The sequence below is a fragment of the Cyprinus carpio genome, chromosome B1, assembly GCF_018340385.1.
Source record: "Cyprinus carpio isolate SPL01 chromosome B1, ASM1834038v1, whole genome shotgun sequence".
Classification (NCBI taxonomy): Eukaryota; Metazoa; Chordata; class Actinopteri; order Cypriniformes; family Cyprinidae; genus Cyprinus; species Cyprinus carpio.
The window spans coordinates 4,948,151-4,976,125 of NC_056597.1; the positions used below are offsets into that span (position 1 = coordinate 4,948,151).

The 27,975-nt window shown below is 35.6% G+C and overlaps 1 protein-coding gene and 1 pseudogene across 1 annotated transcript; one reads left to right on the plus strand and one right to left on the minus strand.

The window, feature by feature from the left end:
- Positions 1-27,975, plus strand: part of LOC109048290 — a 334,436-nt pseudogene that overhangs the window by 267,326 nt on the left and 39,135 nt on the right.
- Positions 17,513-18,483, minus strand: LOC122135842 (putative nuclease HARBI1). The gene has a single exon (XM_042716311.1). It carries the CDS (start codon positions 18,313-18,315, stop codon positions 17,566-17,568), a length of 750 nt encoding a protein of 249 aa, XP_042572245.1. The 5' UTR covers positions 18,316-18,483; the 3' UTR covers positions 17,513-17,565.

Below are 27,975 nucleotides of genomic sequence, written 5' to 3' on the forward strand. Positions count from 1 at the left end.
CTATATAGCGCAATAAAGTTTATTAGTTATTATAACTTAATTTCAGAGGAAGTTTCCTAAACTTAAAAAAAAAACTGTTGCATTAGGGCGGGGGCGATAGGCCTATGGCCTAAAAAAAAATCCCCGATTTTTTTCACAAAAAAAATCCAATTTACAATTTAAATCGATTTTTTTTTTCCCTCCCTACTTAAAATCAATATTCAAATGACAAAGAAATTGTTCAAAACAACTGTTAATATAACAATATATTATTTTTTAATACTAGCCCATCATGCATCTAACCATCCACTCGGCGTTAAGAGCTGTTCAGATTAAAACTGGCAACTCCGCAGTGAGTCAGTGTCATGGTCAGAGGACAGACCAAGTGTAGGCCTAAATCAATTTTCTAGTTTATATTTTCATCTCGTTATGCCGCTGGTTTAGGTTATGTATTTATTTTTATTTCTTATATCAATTATTTGTAAATATAGCAGACACTGTCTAACCGTGTCTACACTGGACGGCCTCAGTGGCTAAAGTTGAAATGTTATGTTCATAATAGCTTATAAAAATAAAATAAAAATAAATAAATAAATGAATTAAATTACAGGAGAGTTTCAAAGGGGGTTAGGCTATTGTGTGCAAACTTTTTGTCCTACCAAACGCCAAACTAATAAAATTGTCAGCATTAAAAGTTATAATTGCTGCTTTCTGCTGCGCAAATTTTGTTTGTAATGAAAATAACAGTTTACATTTTCGTCAGTTATTTTATCTACAGATCGATGCATTTGTTACAGATTTCTGCTCATTCAAAATCAGATACAGATGAAGTAGCCTACTGTAAGATTACATTTGTTTGAATGCATTATTGTGACAGCAATTACGTGTGAATGTGCTGTATCTTTTTAAATCATGCTTTAACCCGAAAATAATCAGTAAAAGGAAGACAAATTCCTTGAGAACTAGCCTGTAACATTCCGCTCGACTATTGCCGTCATTATAATCTTCTGACCGGAGAGATTATGTGTATCAAGCTATGGCTAAATATGTTTATCATGTGAATTCTTGCTAAATATGCAGTTATATTACGGGATGTTGGCATGAATTGTATTCGTGATGGAGCGGTGCTGGAGCGAGTGAAAACCACGACGCTCCGACTTTTAAAAAATCCGCTCCTCCCCAGTCAGAATAACACCGCTCCGCTCATACTCTGCTCTGCAGCGTGTCTCAAAATCATTCTCAAAACATAAAATATTTATTTTATTTCAACTTTTCGTTTTTGTGTTTCAGTGTTAAGGCATCTCTCCATTACAGACTGTTCTGAAAGAGGAATTTATGCAAACGCGTATAAAATTCTTTAAAAACTTTAACAGAGATGTCTAGAGGGTATTTAATAGGTCTGCTTCCCACGTAAGATTTTTCTATAGTCGTTCATTTGTCATTATTCAACTAATCGCAAGTTTATATTAAATTTACAACTATAATCCAGCCTTAATATATTCCACGCTCAAGAATATGCATTAAGTTTGTCACAAAGCACAGGCAGAAGTAGCCTAATAATTATGAAAAAGTAGACATTTTAATTATTTATTAATAAACAAATGTTTTCTTGTCGGCTGCAAGATGAAATTCACAGTGCTGACTCTCTCCACATGGACGCGCCTTTAAAGAGAAATACAACCTTCACAGATTACATAATGCTTTCGTTTTGAATTGATTCGTTTAGAAGACATTTCAAGCTTTCTGTAGATATATTTCTCATGTATGTGAGACACCCAGATTTTCAGTTATTTCATTATAAGGAAAAAAATCACTTGATCGAGAGGGTGCCTCCCTGTCATGCATGCGCATTAATAATTTTTGCAGCAAACACTTGAATATGAATAATAATTCACATTTTGCATATGCATTACAAAGTAAATAATTTTTTACATGTAATTATCCAAAATAAAACCAAACAAGATTTGTAATGAAGATAAAATATGTAGACAAATAAGAATAAATGCTGCACGTGCACTCAGCATCATGCAGAGCAAATCTTGCACTGATATTTTACGGAATATTATACATTTTATATTATGCATTTAAATGCGGCTGCAATTTATTTATTTTACTTAAATTACTTTACTTAAATTATATGAAAGCAAGCAAAGAAGACTCCATTTAAAATCACTGAAGTTGTCAATTAATGAAGCTCTTTTTTTTTACATTATGTGCACTTTGTTGATAAGTGATGACGTTGTATTAATCCATCCATTCTTTAGAGTTGCAATGATTAAGTTAAATCGTGCAGGTTTAATTTATTCGTTTCTTGTTTTAATTAGGCCTAAATAATGGGAGCGAAATTATACAGTGCCTTACGTTTTACTAAAATAAAGAAAATAATTTATAAAACACGCAAGCCTAGCTCACAATAGGGTACCACTTTTAATGCTCCGATGCAAAGTAAACCACATTTTCTTTTTAATAATATAACACATAATTCATATTATATAAATAATACTGCACACTATTTTAACGTGTCTAATCTAAAATATGGTGTAGAGAAAATATAAGCACAGGCTCATAGGCTTGACATTTATCCTGCTTGAATTCGTTCTAAGAAACAAACATATCTTCATAAGGACTAAACTTTCATCTGTGAATATTAAATATTTTTTCTTTCATTTTCCCCGACTGCAGTCAAATATAACACTTTGGTGAGGCAAAGCTGACGTCTATTTGATGCGCTTGTTCGAAAACTTGTGATTAAAGCGCCACTCAGCACTCGTTATTACGACGAATCTGGTATGTACTGCGTTTCCATTCTTCATGTTTTGATGTGTACTGCTTACACAAATTTAGCAAATACATTCTTTATAAGCTTTCCATTGAAAAACAGCAATCTGTCTTCAGTGCTTGAGGTTTAGATCTTTATAATGATATATAGTTTGTCAAGATTAAATTTTTCCCGTTTCATTTAATCTATTCGTAAATATTGACACGTGCAAACAAGGCGAGTTGAGGACGCCGGCGTCTGGGTGCAGGCTAACGGCTTAATGATTATGTTTGTTGCTTTTGGTTTAATATATTTGTTATTTTTGATACACTGCAGATATCATGTTACGAGAAATATTTTAGCGAGAACACGTATAGGACTCCTCGCTTTCATTAATAAATATAACGACAGCCCTCAAAACTGTTGTAGTTCCATCCTGAGAGATAACAGCTATAAGCAGAATTCCAGAAAATAACCCATGGAACTTTGACCAATGAGAGGACCGTTTACTCGCACATGATTTGTATTAACATTGTAATAATTGTAATCTCTGTTTCTGAACAAAGCAATCGATCTACAGGTTTGAAAGTACCCTTAATGCAGTTTAAAGGGGTCATATGATGCAATTTCAAGTTTTCCTTTCTCTTTGGAGTGTTACAAGCTGTTTGTGAATAGATAAGATCCCTAAAGTTGCAAAGACTAAAGTGTCAAACCCAAAGAGATATTCTTTATAAAAGTTAAGACATGTCCACGCCCTCCTAAAATGCCTCATTTAAACACGCCCCCACATGTCTACGTCACGATGTGGGAAGATTTGCATAATGCCACCCAAATGTTCACGCAAAGAAAGAAGGGTAACTTTGATTCTTGCTGTTGCCACCAGCGTCATATCGTGGAGACGCTGTTTCGTTGTGAAAGTAAAAATGCGAAGTGGACATCACAGGATATTCCGCCATGAATCCAGTTTGAAGTAAACATATATAGGTTCCTTTGGCTCAGTGGTAGAGCATTGCAGCGCAAAAGGTCGTGGGTTCAATTCCCAGGGAACACACATACTGGTAAAAAATGTATAGCCTGAATGCACTGTAATTCGCTTTGGATAAAAGCATCTGCTAAATGCATAAATGTAATGTAAAATGTATATGTTCCATTCAAAGTGCATTGAAGTGTGCAAGACGTGAATTTAAATTGCATTTATTTACAGAGGTATATGTCACACTTGCCCTTGTGTGAAGATATCTGTGAATGAATTTTCCGAAGTAAGGTAAACTTCAACAGATTTTCCCTGCTCAGGGAGAAGGGAGCAATGAACACTGTGTAGGGACCATGTCAATGGGAACACAGTTCATGCATGGAGCTCACTTCTAAAGAGCTGATTATCTAAATCAGTGTGTTAACAAAGAGAGACATGCAAAATATGCAGAGCTGGAGGCGTGAGGACTGGAATTGAGAACCGCTGGTGTAGAGTAGCGCTTGCTGTTTGTCGTTTCTCCGATCACAAATGCAGACATGGTTTTATGTTTACCCATAAAAACAGTATAAGTCCTTATAATCCGTAATTATGTCCCCACTGGATGCAACAAATGCCTCGTTTATAATGGGTTTTAATGTTTTTGTCTTGGTGCTCCCGGACACACAGCATCACAGTATAGTAAGGGGTGTAACATTTCCGTCACACGCTTGAGGCATTGGGCCAATCACAAAGCACTGGATAGCTGGCCAATCAGAGCACACCTCGCTTTTCAGACCAATGAGCTTTGTAAAAAACTATGTTTCAGAAAGGCGGGGCATAGAGGAGAAACAATAATGTACAATATGTGGAAAATAATGTTACCTTATAGTAATTAATAATAATTTTACCTTAAACCGCATAAACACATTTCATTACACCAAATACACAAAATAATGTTCTTTTTAGCAACATCAAATGACCCCTTTAAGTAAGTGTGAATGCTGCCATCCGAACCCTGGTGCGGACCGAGACCCATCATTTTAGCAGAACTCTGGTGCGGTTTGAATGAAATATAAACGCAACATGGACCAAATACTTCTAAATGAACCAAAAACAGGAAGTAATGACAAGATGCGTTGCTTTGCAACGTGATTTTACAAAGGGAACAAGTGGTGTATCCAAAACAAAAATGAGCAGAGGGCAAATGTGGAGCAATGAGGAGGTAAAGTGAATTTTATGAGCTCTTTGTGAGTTCGCAGGTGGTGAAAATAAAATCATATATATGCAACAATGAGCACGCTAAGTCCAGCAGTCCGACATTAGGTGTATTCAACTTAAAGCAGTGCTGAACAGACCTATGTCTGAATGTCATACATCCGCAGTGCCACTTTAAGTCAAATTCACCTTTTCCTTTTGTTTGGAGTGTTCTGTGAGTTCCGTCATGTAATATACATCATTTGACTATGCCTTTAGATTTGTTATCTTTAGGTTTGCTGTCAAAAATGCCCGTGTGAACGCTAAGCGGACCAGTGGTCTCATTTATAAAACTCTCTGTAGATTTCATTCTAAAAGTGTACGTAGGCACAAAAGCTAGATTTTGCATACGCACCAAAGTTTTCAGATTTATAAAACCAGTACGCCAGGACCTGCTCAAAAATTGGGGAAGATTTTATATACGTGCATCTCCTCCCTGAAATCACCATATAAGGAGCTTACAATGCCTAGTTTTACTATGCATAACCTCATCTGCATATCATTTCTATGCATATTCACATCCACGTGACACCATATTTAACACTGTTTAAGGTTTAAGACTTTAAGGAAATATGAGATATGGACTATAAATGCTATTTCTGCCATACACAAAAATTTATTGCTAAAAATTATCCAGTATCCTTGTTATTTTTTAGCATAAATATATAAAAATAAAAATCCCTAAAAACAAAACTGTTTAAAATAGTTCTCAGATAAATATTTTAGAATATAGTTGGTCTCATTCCTTTCCACTGGCTGAATAGTATTTCAATTGTTCTAAACAATTTAAATCAAATTTAATTTATGCAGTTTTGCTGATAAGGTGAACATCTTTTAGTTATTTTTAGCCTATATTTATTGCAGTGTAAATAGAATTGCCTGACTCGGCACGTCACTTACAAAGTAGCCTATTTTAAAAAGAAAATATGCAAATTACCATTTTCTTCAAGTTGTATCCTTCAAATACAGTGGCAATTTTCATAATGTTGTAGAGATGACTTCACACGACATCAACAACTCAGCTGCGGTTGTACAGTAAGATATTATCATTGGACCTATTCAAACCGGACAATGGGCCGTTGAACCACTTCTTTGTAAATCCCGATATGTGCATACAAACTTGTGTACACAATTTTTATGCCTATTTTGTGCGTACACAATGTTTATAAATGAGACCCCAGTACCAAATGTATCCTTTTTCTTTTTGATCAAGACCAAATGAACTGAACTACAAGTGTGAACTAGTGTTGCTTTCGCCAAAGAAAATTATGACTAAATATCGTCGTCAACGAACCTTTATCATGTAACGAAAACGAGACAAGGCGCAACGTAAATGCTGGTCATGTGACAATGACTATAATTATGTATAATGCAATATCGTTGACGAATAAAAACGAGACTAAATGTGGTTTACAAAATAAAAACTATGCTAAAATATCTCTTCATTTTCGTTGACCAAAACGGGACTAAATGAAATGTTTTAACGTTATTTTGTCTTTAGTCGTTATTATTATTATTTAGCAGTATTTCTGTTTCCTGTGTCTTACTTTTGCCTGGCTCCGCTGACTGCGAGCGCACCTTCCCAAATGGACGAGGCTTTTATACTTGTCGCGTTCGCCGTTGTACTATTCTTTGATACGACAGGGGAGCGACAAGGAGTAATTGTCCTCTAAAACTGTCAGGAATCACCAGTGAGAAGAAGTAATTTGCCGGTACTTGTGATGAATGAGTTGATGAATTAATAATTTCTTTATGTACAAACTTAAAACAATCTTAAACTATTGGCTGTATTACGCATCAAACACAAGACAACTTTAAGCAAATAGTGTAAAATTAATATCTAAATGAATTCTAATTCTGTTTTATACAATAAAAATAAAACCTACTTCAAATAAGAAGCCTTGGACAAACTATGAAAAATTTTTTTCCAAAAAAAATTGTTTTCCGTCAAAAAGCACCTGATGGAGTTTGAACTTTACATTAAACTGCTTTTGTTTCACACAAACACCGGCACAGACGTGCATGTTCGGCTAGAATCGCCCTGAACTTGTGCATGTTCGGTTAGAATCGCCCTGAACTCGTGCATGTTCAGATGCGGAGCTATGCGGAAAGTTACAAAAAATGGCGTGCACTCCACCACGCGAATAGTTCGCGTGCACTCAAAGCAAAAAAAACCAGCAACACTGCGATGACCCAAGCGAAATTTGCGGCCGTGTCGAGTATAAATCAGCCTTGACACAGAGAAAGGGACTGATGGCCGGCCAGCCGGTGTTTGTCTTTGGGAGAAAAATTAGCAGATTATTATTATTATTTTAATTGTTTATGTGTGTGTACTTCTAACATGTTTGGTTGGTAAAATAAATGTTGTAAATTCAAATCAGAGAGTCTTCTGTGTCTGGAATGGATGTGTTCTTGAGTCTATAAGGTAACAATAATATAATAAGATAACCTTGTTTGAAATGGGTTTGGCTAAAAGAAAATTTTGGTTTTGTCTATAATTCTAGGTACTTTTATTATTAAATGGGTTAATTAGAATTGCATTTTCATTGACTAAAACTAGACTAAAATTTTATCAGTTTTCTTCGACTAAAACTAGACTAAAATGTCATCAGTTTTCGTTGACTATACCTAGACTAGACTAAAAAAACAGTATGAACGTGACTAAAACTAATAAAAACTAAAATGACAGCTTCACACAAAGACTAGACTAAGACTAAAATTAAAACAGGCCGCCAAAAACAACACTAGTGTGAACACACCGTTAGTTAGATGCCAGATATATTTTGTACTTTTTAAGCTATGACTCTGAATAATTGGTTTTTAGAATAGAGATCACGGTTCTCCCATGATTCTGAAAACAAAACATTAGACAACAAAACAATAATATGTAGGATAATTTACTTGAGTTTCTGACAGAATGTTTTATTAAATGTTTTAATAATTTAAAATATTTATTAATTTAAATGAATTTATCATGTAAACAATCTTTTAAAATAAATGAATGAAGACTTGTTTTGTCCAGAGTTTTTGAACAAATCTCTTGAATGATTCAAACATCAAATACATTGATTGCCATTTGGGCTGCCCCCTAATAGTCGACTTATTGTTATTCGACCAGAAGCAGCTTGGGCAACCAAAATTTTATTAGTCGCTTAGTCGCAGAAAAAAATTAATTAAATACACAGGCAAAGTCATGTCAGAGGTCAGAGGACTGATCGTTAACGTCTAGTCTATGGTAATACAGTACATTGACAGGCAGGACATCCAAACGCTCTACTCATTCATCGACCTCTCAAATATGGCTTATCATCTAAAATATATAAGTATTAGCAACTTTACATGGCTGCTTAATCTAATGTTAACCTAGAGAAATGTCCACTATTCAAGTGTCTGTGTAGAAGCTGAACAGCAGCTTGGTCACTGCAGGACAGATGGAGGTGCCAGTACACTCACTTGCTCTTAAAAAAATAATTTTGGTCATACAGATAAGAGTAATGCATCTTTAAAATCTGTAAAGACTTTAAGTTTATTTGTGTACACTCTCAATACCGCGGTTTTGTAAAATAATGAAAGCAAATATGACGCGCTTTCTGCCGTCTCGGGTATGTGAACTTATACGTGAAACTGTGTAAATCTTTGCCTTAGAGACATTAACCAATTCAAATGGAAAACAAATTCTCAGATTATGTAATCCGTATTAAACATAAATACAGGCGCATCCACTACTGCAGAATCAGTGTTGTCGACTTCATCTCTCAATCCAAAAACAAAGAAAGTACAAGTTTATCAAATTATTAAAATGTTAATGCAGTCTCCTTACTGTTTTTCCTTGAAACATTCATAATCATTACTTCTGCCAGTGCGCTGTGGCAAGCTTTATGCATGTACTTGAGCGCTTATTAGGCTATGTTTGCAATTAAAGGCTCACTATAATGATTTAAATTGTTCAATAAACATGCAATTAGTCGACTAATGCTTCAAATGAACGACTAGTTGACCAGAAAAAACCTTAGTCGAGGGCAGTCCTAGTTGCCGTAATGTAATATATACAGTCTTTATTTGAAGCGTTACATTAATTCCAAAGGTCAGTCCAAAGAGTCTATAGGTGTTTCTCAATGTCAAGGAAGGATCCTCGGAAGCCAGAATTTCGAGGATGCTACGTCATTGACATCCGTCGAAGGACTGTTCCAATGTCGAGGATCCTCGGAGATTTCAACCAAGGACTGAGTCCTTCGTTCGAAAAATATCCCATATACAGGAAAGGATGCATATGTGTAGCCTTCGCGCTCTTTACGCTCTCAAATCACACACAATCCTATGAGCGCAGCTTTGCTATCTTGTTCAAAAAATTCAAAAATGTCGGACGTTAGCGAAGTATCCTTGACATTGAGAAATGCCTTATATCTGGACTGTAAGCTTTTTTCCCAATACTTTCATTATTATTTAATGTTTGCAACACAGAAATGTGAAGACTGTTCATGAAGCTGTTTCAAACATGAGGCCAACATGATGGATCAGGACCAGTATTAGTCATATTCTTGCTATTTATGTATATGTTAAATAAAGGTGGACGGTACTTGTGTGTGTGTATGTGTGTGTGTGTGTGTGTGTGTGTGTGTGTGTGTGTGTGTGTGTGTGAGAACAGTTTTTGTGAAATAATTTTAAATATACAAAAGTTGATTTAATTAATTCCATTCAAAAAGTGAAACTTGTATATTATATTCATTCATTACACACAGACTGATATTCCAAATGTTTCTTTACATTTTGATGATTATAACTGACAACTAAGGAAAATCACAAATCTGTATCTCAGGAAATTAGAATATAACTTAAGACCAATACAAAGAAAGGATTTTTAGAAATCTTGGCCAACTAAAAAGTATAAAAATGAAAAGTATGAGAATGTACAGCACTCAATACTTAGTTGGGGCTCCTTTTGCCTGAATTACTGCAGCAATGCGGCGTGGCATGGAGTCGATCAGTCTGTGGCACTGCTCAGGTGTTATGAGAGCCCAGGTCTTTCTGATAGTGGCCTTCAGCTCTTCTACATTGTTGGGTCTGGCATATTGCATCTTCCTCTTCCCAATACCCCATAGATTTTATATGGGGTTAAGGTCAGGCAAGTTTGCTGCCCAATTGAGAACAGGGATACCATGGTCCTTAAACCAGGTACTGGAAGCTTTGGCACTGTGTGCAGGTGCCAAGTCCTGTTGGAAAATGAAATCTGCATCTCCATAAAGTTTGTTTAGCAGCAGGAAGCATGAAGTGCTCTAAAACTTCCTGGTATTACGGCTGTGTTGAACCTCAGAAAACACAGTGGACCAACACCAGCGGATGACATGGCACCGCAAACCATCACTGACTGTGGAAACTTTACACTGGACCTCAAGAAATGTGGATTGTGTGCCTCTCCTCTCTTCCTCTAGGTTCTGGGACCCTGATATCCAAAGGAAATGCAAAATTTAGTTTCATCAGAGCACATAACTTTGGACTACTCAGCAGCAGTCCAGTCCTTTTTGAAGCGAGACGCTTCTGACGCTGTCTGTTGTTCAAAAGTGGCTGAGAGACCATTTAAAGGCTTTGCAGGTGTTTTGAGTTAAAAAGGCGTTGAATAGGCTTGCAACAAGCGTTAATTGGTGTTTGATAGTTATTGGTCCATGCTAAAACATGCTAGCAACACTTAGCTAAGTGTTGAAGCATGCTATTAATGCAGTGAAGCAGAACATAACTGTAACTCGTGCATACAATGTCCAATCTGCCTCAAACTTCACATGTTTGATTAGAGTCCTGGCCTGAAGATGTCTACATGCTCATATTTGGTTATAGTTATAGCGCCACCTACTGGCAACAGGAAGTGTCATGTTTTACACTGTTATGCACTATTAGCAACACAGTAAAACATGCCAGAAACATGCTAGAAACATACTAAAACATGCTAGCAGCACTTAGCTAAGTGCTAAAGCATGCTATTAATGCAGTAGAAAAGGAAGTTATTTTAACTCAGGCATGCAGTGTCCAATCTGCCCCAAATTTAACAAGTTTGATAAAGCACACCTACATGCCCATATTCGATTATAGTCATAGAGCCACCTGCTGGCAACAGGAAATGACATGTTTAACACTGTTATGGACCCCTGGCAACATAATAAAAAGCATCAACAAGTGTTAAATAGGCTGGCAACATTCTAGAAGCATGCTTACACATGCTAGCAACACTTAACACTTAAGTGTTAAAGCATGCTATTAATGCAGAGAAAACTAACATTACTGTTACTCGTGCATACAGTGTCCAATCTGCAGTACATATATGCTGAATACACAAGTATATGAAAAGTAATAATAAAAGAATCATAAAGATTAATTCATAATACATATGGAAAAATATAAGAATATAGACAAATATATTATTTTTAGAAATTCGAATACACCAATATTCCATTTTGTTGCCTAATTCTTATGTACAGTATGTCTGTACATACTTCTGCACTGGAAGCTCCTGTCACCAAGACAAAATTCCTTGGGTGTGTAAATAGACCAGGGAATAAAATACTTTCTGATTTCTGACATATGCACTAATATTGATTGGATAAGTATTTACTATTCAGCTTTTCATTTCAATGTATAAACTGTGCTAAGGAAGACTCTGTGTAAGCAGTTAGACCATTCAGAGCAGAGTAGGCACTTGAAAAGGAGGGGTTTAAACCTGTTAACCTGCACCTAGACGCCGGCGTCCTCAACCCCCCCTTGTTTGCAGGTGTCAATATTTACGAATAGATTAAATGAAACGGGACAAATTTAATCTTGATAAACTATATATAATTATAAAGATCTAAGCCTCAAGCATCGAGGACCGATCACTGTTTTTCAATGGAAAGCTTATAAAGAATGTATTTGCTAGATTAGTGTAAGCAGTACACATCAAAACAGATTCGTCATAATAACGAGTCATAAACACATCCACAGCTGTAAATCCCGGTTTAGTTAGAAAGGTAAGGGTCCACTGAACGACATCTCATGGAGCACGTTAAGACCAACGAAGCAATAATGTTGTAATATGGATGATAATTCCTTTGTTTATGTTTCAGTTCTTCAGGGACAGAATTGTTTGCGTCCGTTATGGAATAACTCACGCTCAGAAACTGCATCTTGGTAGTAAAAAAACAGCATGGTTTTGAGGCATACAGTGTCACAAACAGAATGAGACGATCCACACACAAAAGAGTGAAAGATAGGTGGAAGATTGTTTATTTGAATTCTGGCGCTCTCTCGTGACGGCTCGTGATTCGCGCTTTTACGCACCTGTCATCTGATGGAGGTGTAACTTATCGATTGCGTTTTTCTTTCTTTTTTTTTATAACTTTTTTTATATATGTGTGAGTGTTTTTTATGTTGAATGTGCCTGTATCTGCATGATTACCATCTGTTTGAGTGCAAATCAGCTCGCTATTGCTGTGTAATCACAGCTATCAATGTGAACGCCATCTATATGAATAGAGTGCAATTTATTGACTTTATGGCGCATTTATATGATTACCATCTCCATAACTGGCCATCAGCACATATGCACATATTTTCATTGTAATTCTTTGTAAATGCTTTGTTTTTAGTTGTATATGGATGTTTTTTTATTGGTTTACAGGGTTTTGTCATTTTTTTGTTTTTTTTTTTTTTATTTTTTTTATCAAATATTTCTAGTGCTCAAATAAATCACTTATATGATGTCTAAGTTTCTGTCTAGTGTTTAATAATAAAAAAAAAAAAAATGCAGTGGTATGTTTAATGACTAAAATAGTTTGTAGAACCCTTCAATACAGTTTAAGGTAAAGGATAAATATTTTTATATTTGGGCAAAAGGGGGGGCTAGACATAGTCTCAGAAAAATGGTTGCAGGAATCAAATTTTTCATGGTATCTCCTTCAGATTTGAAATAGAAACTCATGAGACATTTGACTTTCAACCCATTACTTTTCTAGATTGCTCCAGGACTGATTTCATGTACTTTTATATCAAATAAAAAAAAATTCAGTGTGGTAAAAAAAAATTCGAGGCACTTCAGTGTCTATAACTTTTAATATTTTTGAGCATTACCAACTCTGGTTGATAAAAAGTGCAGCCCAAAGGGTCTTCTTTCCAAAAACACCAAAATTAAATATTAAATATAAATTAATAAATGTTTTTGACCATGGATGCTTGTAAACCTATTGTAGGAGACCTACAATTTGTTGTTTGAAATTAGTGTGAAAATTAAAGGTATGAGTACAGATGCGGTATTTACGCTATAGATTAAATTGTGAACCAAGACAGTAATGTTTATGTATGTGTATTATGATGGTGTGCATTTGTGTAATGCCTTGTGTGGGTGTAGATATCATGCATGAATTTGTGGATTGCACTGTGCAAATTTGTGGGAGGTTTGTTACTGTGCTTTCTCCATATATGTGCACTAATTGTTGTTGTACTTAAAAAAAATGGTTAACAGTTTATTCCCAAAACCCTTGTGTAGATAATGAATGCTGGAGCAGTTTCTGGTAAGGACTTAAGCAGCAGTCAAGAGGGGGATGATGAGAAGAGGAGAAAGTCTGCTCAAGTATGTCTTTTTCAGTTTCTTTAAAAATTGTATCCTGTATGTCCATTACATGTGGACTGGGCTGTCATAAAAGGGTCATGAACTGAGAAATCAAAATGCCCTTGTTCTTTTGAGATAAGAGGTCATTGGGCTATAAAAACAATCTGTAAGCTTAAGAACTCAAAACTTTCTTGTTAGTCTAAAAACAGCTTATAGTGAACCCAGTCTGCCAAAATGACAGGTTGTGGTATGTGCCACTTTATGAGGTTATACTGTGGCTAAACCCCGCCTCCACAGAAGATGATCAACAGCTGCTTCGACACCACTGCTTGTTTAGCCCTACCCATGATTCCACAGGTTTATTTAGAATTTACAATTTAGAATCTTTAATTCATCTAACCTGCATATCTTTGGGCTGTGGGAGGAAACCGGAGCACCCGGCATAAACCAACGCTGACCCAGGGAGAACATGCAAACTCTGACAAGAGCAGCAAACACAGGTCTACACAGAAAATAAAAATTGATAAACTTTATGAACTATCTGATGAACTTTGTTTTTAAAGAAAAGTGGCAGACCTTGTCATTAAGAATTCGGTCTTTTGTTCACTGCATTTTACCGCGGATTAATTTACAAACAAGGCACAATTCGACACAGGATTTTTAGGAAGACTGAAACTAAAAGACTATGCTGTGATGACTATATTGAATCTGATATCGCACCACACAAGTGTAAGTAACTGTTTTTATTATGTGATCATTATTGCTTTGTCTATTACAGATCGTTTGCACTGAGTATTTACGCCTTTTTCACCTAAAACAAAGCGTCCATCTAGGAAGGATGTAGATTGTCAAACATACACAACTGTTAGCCAGTCATACCAGTGGGCATTTATTTCAGTCTACAATCTGCTACACCTATTCAAACCAAGGGTTCTGATGAGGGGGGTCAAAAACAGGACAGAAAATACCCTGTAACTTCTAAATTATGATAAATATCTTGCTAACATTACAAGTGGAATTCAGACTCTCAGAGAACAGTACACAAAAAACAAAGGGAGTTCATGACCACTTTAATGACACAAACTGGCATGTTAATCTCCTGCACGCTGAGGCTCTATGTGTTTGATATTATGCAGGTGGCTGGCAGTGAGGAGGAGGAGGAGAAGGAGAAGGAGAAGGATGATTGTGGTGACATGGAGGTTTCTGATCAGGGACATATGAAAGATGAAGTATGTACTGTTACAGTGTTCCTCGAGGTGCGGAAGCTCAACTGATAAATAACTGAAATATCTAACCAGCCAATCACATGACAGCAACTCATTGCATTTAGGCTTTTAGACATGGTCAAGATGATCTGCTGAAGTTCAAATCAGAATGGGGAACAATGGTGATTTAAGTGACTTTGAACATGGCATGGTTGTTGGTGCCAATCTGAGTATTTCAGGAACTGCTGTTCTACTAGGATTTTCACATGCAACCAACTCTAGGTTTACAAAAAATGGTCCAAAAACAAGAAAATCGTATTAGAGCATATATCCATCCTGGCTTGTATCAATGGTTCAGGCTGGTGGTAAGGTAATGGTGTGGGGGATATTGCCACAGCCTACCTGAGTACTGTTGCTGACCATGTCCATTGCTTTATGACCACAGTGTACCCATCTTGTTGTGGTTAATTCCAGCAGGATAATGCACCGTCACAAAGCTCAAATTATTTGAAAAGGTTTTTTTTTTTTTTTGAAGATGGCAAAGGGTTCACTGTACTAAAATGGCCTCCACAGTCACCAGATCTCAATCCAATAGAGCACCTTTGGGATGTGGTGGAATGATAGATCCTAATAATGGATGTGCAGCTGTAGTGAACAGCACATTCCAGTGCTGACGGGCAAGAAGACCTCTGGTACCAAGCCCGAGAAGGAAATTACTTCTCTTTGGTCTTTATTTGTTTAATCCCAAATTTTTCACAGACATGAAAATATCAAAATAATGTATAATTAGTAACCTTTGAACTAATCAATAATTATTTTTGGAAATTATTATAATTAATTAATTTATTTATTATTATAATTTTTTTTTTGTGAAAAGTTTGTGAAAAATTGTTTTATGGTCGGTCACATTCGTGACTGGTGGGATAATATGTATAATGAATTAACATATTTCTGCAGACATTAAAATTGTTATATCTTAGTCCAGCTATTTTAAACTGTCTGATCACATTCTAGGGTTACTATTATGCATAAAAAAAACCCTTATACAACATTGATAGGTATACTGAGATAAAAGACAAAAAAAAATAAAAATACTTCCATCAAAGTATTTCAAAATAGTTACTTTATATACTTTATATAGTTACTTTAACATATATCATCACATATATACATTTTTATATTAAATTAAATTAAATTAAATTTATGCATTTAGCAGACGCTTTTATCCAAAGTGACTTACAGTGCATTCAGGCTATCAATTTTAACCTATCATGTGTTCCCAGGGATCAAACCCCCAACCTTGCGCTTGCTAACGCAATGCTCTACCACATGAGCTACAGGAACACTGTATTAGTGCTACAAGTATTATAACATCAATATTGTAACTTATTTGTAACATTTGAACTTTTAATTTAGTGCAATATTTTGTCATTGCAACATTTTAGTGCAACCTAACAACTGCAATTGGATTTATACCTAAATTCACTGTTATCCCACCAGACACTCTTGTGACCATCAAGATGTTTACTCATTCTATGACCACACTCAACAAAACTGAATATTTGTGAATTCATATTTTAACACTAGACACCTTAAAGATAATGTGTACCAAAAATCTTTGTTATATTTTTGTCTAACATACTTTACAAGTATTTTTCATTTTCATTTTGGAGCTTTGAAGCAGTCATCATCTTCTCATGGTGCAAACAGTAATTAAACTGCTCTGGTCATGTGACAATTTGCACTAACCATGTGACACTGCACATATTTAACTTTTTAGAGCTTTATAAATATAAAAAAAAAATGTTTTTCTTTTTTTATGGTTACTATTGTGGCAGGTGGGATTAAATGGGTTAAAGCAGTTTCTACCCTTCACCCACCTAAAGACTGTTTCCTAAGGTTTTGGTTTTTGACTGCCATAAAAATTCCTTAGGACCTCTGGATGCAGCAGCAGTGGGTGAATCAAAGAGAGATCACAGAAGTCCATCCAAATCCAATTATAACTATGTTTTCAAACCTTAAATCTGATGCAAACCACACCACACACATCTGATACTTATTCAGAGAAATAAACATTCTCAGGGTCAGCGATTTGTAGTGCAATATCTAACACGAACACAGCTGTTAATAAACACATGAATGCATGCATGACAATGTGTTTGTAAAATTGCCAAAGGTATTATGGTTGTGGTTTGATAATCACTACAGACAATCACCATTCAAATAAGTTCTACAGGAGGAAAGAAGGGTGGGCCACATCGTGTATCCGCTCTGATGGAAACAGCCAATCACAGCGTGGAAATGGAGAAGTGCCAAATTGCAATCTCCTCTTCATCGGAAAGGGATAAAGGTACCCTTCCAAAACATACACTCGGGTTCTGAGTCCTAGTCCCGTAAGGGAAGAGACAGCAACAGACACAAACGTTCTGCGTCTGACTCTTGTCAAGGAAGGGACTGTAACAGAATTCTGAATCTCGGTCCTGCAAGGGTGGGACACTACCAGATACGCTCGTTCCAAGTCTCCGGCACGTCCAGTTAGACAAAAATCAACAACATTTTGAGCCTCTGGCCCATGAGGGAAGAGGCAATAACAGATACCAAGTCCTGAGTCTCCAGCTCCAGATACAACCAGGTTCTGAGCCTCTATCCTGCGAGGAAAGAGATATTCTACATTCAGAGTCTTTATCCAGCGAGACAACAACAGATGGACACATTTGAAGCATATATGAAGCATGTCACATCTAATGAGATATGGTAAACAACAAAAACAAACAAAAAAAAAATCTCAAAGCTATCAGCTGTCAAATAAATGTCAATGTTGCTCACAGCTCTATAATTCCACAGTATATTAATGGCAATGACAACAACAACATGGTAGGAGGGGATACGCGCTGTCTCCCAATACAGTGCCATTTGGTCGGTGGGATTGAAGCTCTCTGTATAGTGCACTTTCTCTTAGAATATGTGCATCATGAACAGACCCTGGCCATTTCACAATACAGTTGGTTATTATGAGGTCGGTGTTGCCCACAAGTTGGATGTTGATGCTGTGCCTCCCCTTTCGATTGACATACTCCCACTCCCTTTCACAAGGTGCTTGGATATGCACATGAGTACAATCAATAGCAGCAATAGTGCTAGGCATGTTCCCCATTTGAAAAATTTTGTGCTTAATCTGAGCTGTCTGGTCATCCTTAGGAAAGGAAACAAATTCATTGATCAGACTGCCCAGGGCTACTGACATATCCTTCACCACATAATTCACGGTTGCTTTTTTTACTCCCATATTGTCACCAATTACTTGGTAGAAAGTCCCACATGCGTAAAAGCACAGAGCGATTAAACACTGTTCCTCCACGGGTAAAGCATGACTCCTTTGGGTTTGGTGTTGGAGTGTTGGCCTGACAAGATCTGCAATGTATTTACTGTCATCTCTCCCAAAGCGAAAACGTGCATGAAGTTTTTCTGATGTGTATTGCTTGAGTGGTTTGGCATGCTCAGCATGCAACCTTTGACGGTACCTTCTCCTACGGTAACGATGAACAATACCTGCCATGTGGATGCCTCTGGAGGCTAAGAGAAATGGGTGCAAAGACATGATGTGTTTAAATGGTGTCACCCATTAACCAGCAATGAGCTGATTGGTGTAAGCCTAACTGAGCACAAGCCAAGGCAATCATGCACAATTACAGAGACTAGGACTTCAGAAGATTGCGAGCAAAATTCTCCTGCAGAGGAAATGTTTGTCCTGGACTTAACTACAGTGATTGAGGAGGAAGATAGATCCCCAGTGGATGTAATGAAGACAGTCCGAGACATTCCTTCAAGAAAACACAGATGTTCCTCAGCTACAAACCAGGACGGTGACAGCTATGAGTTGTTTCTGAAATGGGAAATCGAAAGAGCAGGAGTATAAATTGAACTCGGTAAAGAACAAATCTTGCTTGCCCAACTACAGCAGAAAAAAGTGCAGATGGAGATACATCTCCTAAAGGCAGAGATGGAAAGAGCTGGTATCTGTCCTGTAAATGATTTTTGACTATTGGATAGTATTGTTTTTGTTTTGTTATTTAACATTATAACAAAAGGAATGTAACATGTTTCTGTTTATTACAGTGTTTCTGTTTCTTACAATTAAAACAAACAATGGCTATTTGTGGCTACCGGTATTTTGCCTACCTATTATTCTTTGCTAAGCCAGAAGGCTACACTGTTGGTTCCATTTAAGGCTCTGGTAAACAGGATTTGGTAATCCTGAAATTTGGTATTTGGATCACAGTGATCCAATCCAATGTTCCTTTAAAAAACTGGCATAAAAGTAAGATGGATCAGGTGATCCTGGATAGCAAAACATGGGATTTACAAATCCAGATCAATTTGATCCACATTACATTTTTTGAAAAACTGGGCCCAGTAGATTAGCATCCTACAACATGCCGTGCTCAAGGATGCTGGAACGGTTTCCTGCTCGTTTCCCCACTGCATTGTTACCAGCATAACTAATGGATGTCACTGCCACTGGACTGCTCACTCAACCACACAGAACATAAATATCACTTATCCAAACTTCTTCCAGAGACTGTGACATTATTGTATATGATTTCCTAATTTGCATTAGATATTCTATAGCTGATTGTGGTTGATTACAAATAATAGCTTGATTATTTGTTTGATGCATAATAAGTTTCTTCACCTTATTTGTTTTAGAGTAACAACAGTTTTATCTTTCCATAAGATAATGTAACTCTTATGTAGCAACACCCAATTTAATTGATTGGATTGTATGTTTGCGGCCTTATGTCTCACGTGTGGCTAAGAGGATTAATAATCATAAAATATAAATTGTATGTTTCTTATGTACTTTATTCCTTTTCTGATGCATATGGCACACAGAATTGGAAACACTTCAGTAGTTTCAAAGTCTTTATCGAATTGGATATATTATAAAGGATTTCCAGGAGACAAGTGTATCACAGTCTTTAACGTTCCACCTAGAAACAAAGATGCCATGATGCCAAACTCCTTTATAGAAGAAGAAAACTATTGTGTTTACAACTGTGATAATGAGTGGTTATCAGGATCAAATAAATTCTGGATTTTTAAAAGTTTGTGAAATATGTAAAGTTTGGGGTATAAACACTTTAAAACACTCTTTAATTAAGTATATAAGAGTTTTACACACAGGTCTGTTATTGTGGGGACATTTCCACACCCCTAAATAGGGAGGCCATATGCGCCGTTCATACGGGACACGTCCCGGCCAGGATTTTAATATAGCCGAAAACATTCAAAGCAGTTTGACCAATAACATGTAGGTATTGTAATCGACCAATCGTGGGGCTGTGCATGAGAAGGTGAGATCTACAGGGACAGATCAAAGCGATGCAAATATGTGCACATGTTTGTTTGTTTGACTTGAAGCGTCGCTGCGCACCAATCAAAAAAAAGACACCAAAGTAGGTGTGAGAGTGGTTCAAAAGCATAAGGAGCCATCTGCTCTGCTCTTTGTAGCTCTCATTAATGTAACACAACGATCGACCTGCAGTGCAAACAGCCAAAACCTGGATATTTTAGGCAATATTAAAATCCTGGCTGGGACGTGTCCCGTATGAACGGCGCATATGGCCACCCTACCCCTAAATCTGATACAGCACATAATAAAACGTGATTGGTTGCTTTACCTGTCAGTCATAAGGTCTCTTGGGCAGTCAAGGTTCCCAGACCTGCCGTTAGTCTCTTATTAGAGGCTTTCTCACATGCAACCTTTTCAAGAATATTACCAGTAAATTACAATTCAGAGATCATGTGTGAATTGTACCTGTAACAAAATAGCAGTAATCTAAATCAATTCCTATAATTTGTGATGAACAGGTAAATTACCATTTTGATGCTATGCATAAAAAAATATTACTGGTATGAGCATGTACAAGATCAGGACATTTATTCTGTACTGTTTACTAGGGGTGTAATGATACACGTATTCGTATTGAGCCGTTCGGTATGAGGCTTTCGGTTCGGTACGCATTACAAACCGAACGATTAGTTGGACTAATCCTAGAACATTTTGAATATAAAAGAGCTTAAAGTGTGTGAAATATAATGTTCTCAGTGCCACTGTACTCAACATGGCAGCCCAAATGACATAAAAGACAACGTGCTGTCTGCCCAGTGGCGTAGCAGTCTGGCACGCACTGCGAAAGACCCTTTGCGGTAACCTCCCCTTGCTGGGTTGCGTCGAAAGATGATGATCTTGTGTTGACAATAGCCAGAGATATTGTGAAAAACATAAATTATTGGCAATATTAAGAGGACTTGGCATTTATAATTAATGTAGGCCTGTTACATTCTTATTTTTATTAGGCCTATTATTATTATGAAGTTTTATTTTATTGAACTTTTTTTTATTAAATGAATATTTATTTATTTATTTATTTTTTTTTTTAAGTCTATTAAACAGGTCTACAATGTATTATAGGCCTATAGGCCTATAATTAAAATATTAACACTGCAGTCATCAGTAAAAATCAATGAAATAAAAAGCTTTAGCCTATTTCAAGCCACCATTAAAAAAAACAACCTGTTTAACATGAAATATCTTTCTTCTCTTCTTTTTTTTCCCACTATGTACGGGCCACAAGAGCAATATTAAGGCAATTAATTAAAACTGTTAGCTATATAGCTTACCGTGATCAACATATGTTGAAGTATATTCGTCTCTCATTGTCTCTGAGAGAATATGTGGCATCAGATGCTGAAAGCTCTGTCATTTGATTAAATGCCTGATCCTAAATACCAAATTCCCAATCCTAAATCCCCAAATGCCCAATCCTAAATCCTAAATGGCTAAATCGCCAAATGCCTAACCCTAAATAGAAAATGCCCAATCCTAAATACAAAATGCCCTATCCTAAATACCAAATTAATTTTCGACTTGGACTTTAAGTTTCAAATTTAGATTTTTAGTTTTGGTTTAAGACTTTCAGTTTTAGACTTTTAGTTTATAATCTGACCCAATAATCCCTCCATATCTGCATAGTGAAATGACTGAGATTGACGTTCACCAGCATAAGTCTTGCGCAAAGTTTGCATGTTGCTTATGTGATATCCATTGGCTAGCCTTCAAAGTTTAAAACAGAAATATTTACAACATTGTAACAAGCAATTACCCCACCCCCCGCCACCAGTACCAAAAACACACTGAACCATGACACTTTGACGTACAGTAGGTGGACAACCAAAATGCCTATTACAGCCATGTGTACCGTCACAGGGCCACGGCGTTAACTATAAGTCAGTCATGTGTCAAAGTCGTTCACGAAACTACCGCCAGGTGGCACAAAGGGAGAGTTTGCAACCTGACTGGAATTATATGTTGTTTTGTAAACGGAGATCAAATAATAAAATAAAACAACAATACCATTGTATGTAATATAACATTATAATATCCTTAACCCTCTGAAGTCGATTAACGCGTATACGCGTTTTGAAGCATTTTGTCCTGATAACCCCGAAAAGAACTTAAATTACACTTTCAGTTTTGATCGTACAGATAAGAGCAATACATCAATCGAATATGTAAAGGGTCTACTTTTTTTGTATACAGACATAATAACAACGAAACTTTGTGCATTTATAAAATAAAGATAACAAACAAGGAGTGATGTCTGCAGCATTTGTCTGCGCTGATCTTCATTTACAAATGCGTCATTAAAATGAACTGTAACTCAGTGAATACTCAAAACACAGAGACATGAGAGAGATATCTATAGAAAGCCTGACATGTCTACTTTTAAACTAAACAAGTCCTGTTTAGTTTAAAGTATATATTCTGTGATAAAGTAATCCATATGAAAACAACACGATGTCCGTTTTTCACGTCTCCCTTCATTATCTTCTAATGCGACCACGCCCCCGCGCCGAGCGCGCTATTGAGATTCAAATGTTTCACTGAAGTGCGCGTGGCTTTTGAATACGCCCACACAACAGAAGACAACGCAGCGAGACTGTTCTTCAAGTTTTTTTTATTTTACTGTTTGCTTCGCGATGAAAGGAATAAGACATAATTTAACCCCAAAAAGATGTGATGTGGTTGAGGATTTCAGATTTGGATTTCCTCAGAAAAAAAGAATGAAGCATTTTATTCAGCAGAGATCATAAACATGAGTAAGTCTTTTTTTATTTATTTATATACTTGTACTAGTTTTCACATAACGTGTAAACATTTTACTAGTTAGACTTTTTCCAAAATATTATTCTAAAATGTATAATCAAGTGAAATATTATGAAGTTTCAATAACAATATACACTACTATACCATTCAAAAGCTTGATGTAAATAATATAAATGTAACAAATAAATGTAACTGTAACAAACAATAATGTTCTTTCAATTTATCCCCCTAAAAAACCAGAAAAAAAAATATTCTCAGCTCTATTCAACATTAATAATAATAATAATAATAATAATAACAATAAATGTTTTTTGTTTTTTTTTTTTTGTAGAAAATATGATTGTTAAAAGGATTTCTGAAGGATTGTGTGACTGGAGTAATGATGCAAAAAAATTCAGTTTGAAAGTCAGCTTTGATTGTTCCTAATAAACTGTTTTAACTGCACTCACCAAGTGAATATTAAATTATGTTGTGGGATAATTAAATAGATTCTAAATAAACTACATACATAAAATATATACATTTATTTTGTCCTCACATTCTTTCTTGTAACTCATCCCTCTCAGGTGACACAGCTGACTGAATGGCTCATTGTGCAGCTCATTATGCAGGCCTTTGTCTTCTCAGGTGTGAATTCATGATAGTTGACGCCTACTCGCATATGACTTTTACCAACAAAAAGTGTCTTAGAAATTTAAAATCAATATATGTTTTCTGTAAGTGGAGTAAACAAGATGATTTTCACATCATTTAGAAAAAAAAATTCTAGGCTACAAGCTCCAGTTCTCAAAAGTCCTGGGAACCAATTTTCTGTATGTGTTTTATTGCCTTTTTTCAAAGTGATTTAACCTTTTTAGTTTTTCACTAACCACGCATAACATTTTTTTTTCTCAAAAACACAATCATGTACATACATGCTGCTCACATATTATTATAGCCCAGTTTGTGCTGATTACAGTGAGATTAGACTTTAGCCATTTAGATATTTATAAGAAACTGAAAAAAGCACAAATGTCAGGGCATGACAAAACTTCTCCAGGCCCCAAAAATACCCTTAGACTCCAGAGGGTTTTAAAAATCATTAGAAAATGAATTTAAAATTAATTTTTAGAAAGTTTATTTAAAAATGTGAGATTGTAGGTAGGCTGCAGCCTAACACATCAAAAAAAAGAAAAAAAAATTACACAAAGGCTCTAACTGCATTTTATGTTTATTTAACAGCCATTATGAAAACCATTAAAGCTACACAATTTCCTTATGTTGTAATAAGGGGCTTTCATTTCGATCAACAGACTAATGAAAGTTTTTGAATGAAAAATCCTGACCTTGACCGTTGGTCCTCTTTACAAGGCTGCACATTCATCTATTAACGTTGCAATTTACTCTGACTCACACCATTAATTTTTTTAAATGAAAAAAAAAATAAGTTGTGAGAAATCAAGATTAATAGGCTAAAAACAACATGCAAATCTAGAAATTGTACAAAAAGTAGGATATTAACTTGGAATATTTAAATTACATTTAAGGAGGTGTGCATTATGGCTTAAAAAATAAAACGATTGAAAAAGTGGCTTATTGTTGAGTGTTATAGGCTAGGCCTAGTTCTTGCACAAATTTTGGCACTAGTAAAATTAATGTCACAAATTATGAAAGGCTTGAAACTTACATTTAATAATTTGCTGATGTATTTCAGCAGGTCACACATAGCCTACTTATTCGTTATCTGGCCTTTTTTAACACATTTTATTCCCGTATACAGAGCCCATGACATGCCGAAAATTATGTATGTGAATTTAGAAATTTGTGATAAGAAATGTATCACTTTTTATTGTTCCTTTGTATTAATTAAAACGTCTTTAAATAATAATTAAATCATTTTTTTTATAATAATAATAATAATACTGATAATACGGTTTCCTATACAGAGTTTGGGCTTGTGGGAGATTGGGGGAATCTGTAAAATGTAAAAAAAAAAATAAATAAATAAATAAATAAATAATAATAATAATAATAATTAGACAACACAATACAACTTAAGAATTTTGTCATTTAATTAAAAACAACCCCTGATTCACAATATTTATTTCCAAATGCAGAAATCAGTTAGACCTAAGCCATATACCCAGCCCTTGGCTGACAGCTTACCAGTATCCTCAGCCCGAGTTCAGCTGGAGTCCGTGTCTTTTTTCTCTCTCTAGCTTCCTAATTACACAGCTGCTGTCACAGCCATTAAAATAGTTCAGTTTTGTTTTTAATTGCAAAGTTATATGTGTTATTGTTTCATTGATTAATTTAGACAAATATTTGGAACATTTTTTGTTTCTTAAATTCAAGTAATTAATTTATTTATTTATTTATTTATTTTTGAGTGACAACCAAGCGGATAGCAGCGGACAGGTGAGTTAATCACGTTTGATTAATTTAGCATTCTCACGACTAAATAAAATCTAGATCTGCACTTGATATAAAACACTTAAAGCATATTAAAATGTTAGTTTAAACATTTAAAAGTGCACTGTTAGGCATATATCTAAGCGTTTGTTTGGAGAGTGGAGGCTGAAGCGAACTTAATGCATGAGGCACCGGCGTGATCACTTCATTTTGTTCTTCATAACAGTGGAAACAACTAGAAGTTTGGCATCATTTTTGCTCATACAGATAAGACTTATATAACATTCGGAACTGTAAAAGGTGTACCCTTATTTTTGTGTGCACTAACAATATCAACAAAACGTTGTGCTTTTGTAAACGACTTTTAAAAAAAGTTGTATAGCCTATTATTACAATAAAAATGAGTTTTTGTTCCATTAATAATTTTTATGTGAGGTTGAAAAATAAATGCTGCTATTGTCATCGGTGCTATAAGTCAGTTTTGCTTTAGGTTATTCATCAAAAGCAGCACCAAAGCAGCATGCTCACTGGCAGTCCAGTTCATTCTAAAAAAAAAAAAAAGGCCTTTACTTTTAGATAGAGCATGTCCATTTTAAACTAAGCAACAAGTAGTGTGTATGAATTAAGTACAGGTGTTATGTGTTTGGTGTAGTTGTTTTTAGCTTGTGGGGGTTGAAATAAAGGTGTGTATCTCTTGCTCTTTCATATGGAGAGTGTGTTGAGCATTTCAAACTTGCAGAACAAGACACTTTTTAGGCAAAGTGTCTGTTTTAGAACAAATGCCTCGTTTGATTTGGCTTTTGTCATTTTTGCAACGGCATACAGAGTATTACATACAATATAATATGGTTTTGTTTTTTTCTCAGGTTACATGAGGTGCTTCTGAGAGAGAGACAAAGAAACTGGCCAAAAGAGATGCGCGTCTGCCAGAGCAACAAATAGTTTTGTTTTGTTGTACTATATTTTTTTTTCAGTTTTGCAATGTTGTAATTGTACGCGGCAACGCTGCAGTCGTTTTAGCAATACAAATGTAAAAATATATTGCAGTAAAAAGAAACTGTCCCTAGACAGTTTAGTTTCAAAACCTGAAATATAAATGCTCTCAGAATGTATTCATACTAATATATTGAACCATCTCTTAATATTTTTCTATATCCCAAATAGAGTCCATTCCAGACATCAGAAAAATATCCGTCTATGAATGTGTTTTATTGGCTATTTTAGATTTGTGAAATACACATGCGTTAAGGACGTGACAAAAAAAAAAAGACATTTTGTAGACTTTTCTGTGATTTACAATGCACAAACCAGAAGCAACAATATCTGCAGAATGGGGAAGGGTTGACCTTTCACAAAACATAAAATATAAATTTTATTTCATTTTTTGTGTTCCAGAGGAAAAATCAGTGTTAAGGATGTGTCATCTATCAGTTACGGACCGTTCTGAAAGCAGAATTTATGCAAACACGTATAAAATGCTGCAAAATCTTCAACAGAGGTGTCTAGAGAGCATTTAATAGGCCCCCACGTACGGTTTTTCTAGTTAATAGAAATTACTAGTCATTCATTTAAGTAATTATTCAACTAATCGCACGTTTATATTAAATTAACACAGTCTATTAATCTATATGAGCCTTAATATATTCCGCGCTCAAACACACACATTAAGTTTACCACAAAACACTGGCAGAAGTAGCCTAATAATTGTGAAAAAGGAGACATTTAATTTATTTATTAATATTTTCTTGTCGGCTGCAAGATGAAATTCATGGTGCTGACTCTCATCTCCACAGTACTGGACACGCCTTTAGAGAGAAATACAACCTTCACAGATTACATAATCAGGGTGTATTTGTTTCCGTTTTTAATTGGTTCTTTTAGAAGAAGACATTTCAAGCTTTCTATATAGGCCTATATATTTCCCATGTATGTAAGGCACCCCAAATTTAAGTTATTTCATTATCAGGAAAAAAATTCAAGTGATCGCGGTCAGAACTGGGGCTCGAACTTGGGTCTCTGGTGGAAGAGTCTTAATTTCTACCACTAGTAGAACCCAATAGTCAGACACATTCTTAACTTAACTCAGAAGAGTTTAACAAAAACTGCAAATGTGAACAAAAATCCTTTTCTTAAAGAAAAGTCACAAAACAGAAAAATCTTCAGACCAAAAAGGAGCAAAATAGTCTCCAAAACAAAAACTCAGGGAAAAGACAGCAAAAATGATCACAGGAAAACAATCCAAAAAGGCTTTCAAAGTATAGTTCTTGGAACTAGAGCAGACTTACGGCAGTAACTTGCTCAGGAACAACAATAACCAAGCAAACATACAAAGGTAGTGATCAGTTTAAATACACAGAACAGAATGAGGCACATGTGAAAACAATAGCACTGATTACAAGTGGCACAAGATTGACGTGAGGGTACCATAGGGACCTCTAGTGGCCAAAATAAAACATTACAAAACAAAAACGCTGACAATCGCGAGGGCGCCTCCCTGTCATGCATGCACATTAATAATTTTCCGCAAAAACACTTGAATATGATTAAAGCACATTTCTTTTAAGTTGCATCTGGGATCAACATTAAAAATAAATCTTCACAAGTCTACAACCGAGACAGATGCAGTTATAACTTGTAAATTGAAGTCTATTTGACATTTTAAAATTATCTAAGATGTTCATGCTCCAATTCGTTGAT

Coding starts and splice junctions, on each gene's coding strand:
- LOC122135842 (XM_042716311.1), bottom strand. CDS start 18,315: ATGTCTTTGCACCCATTTCTCTTAGCCTCCAGAGGCATCCACATGGCA.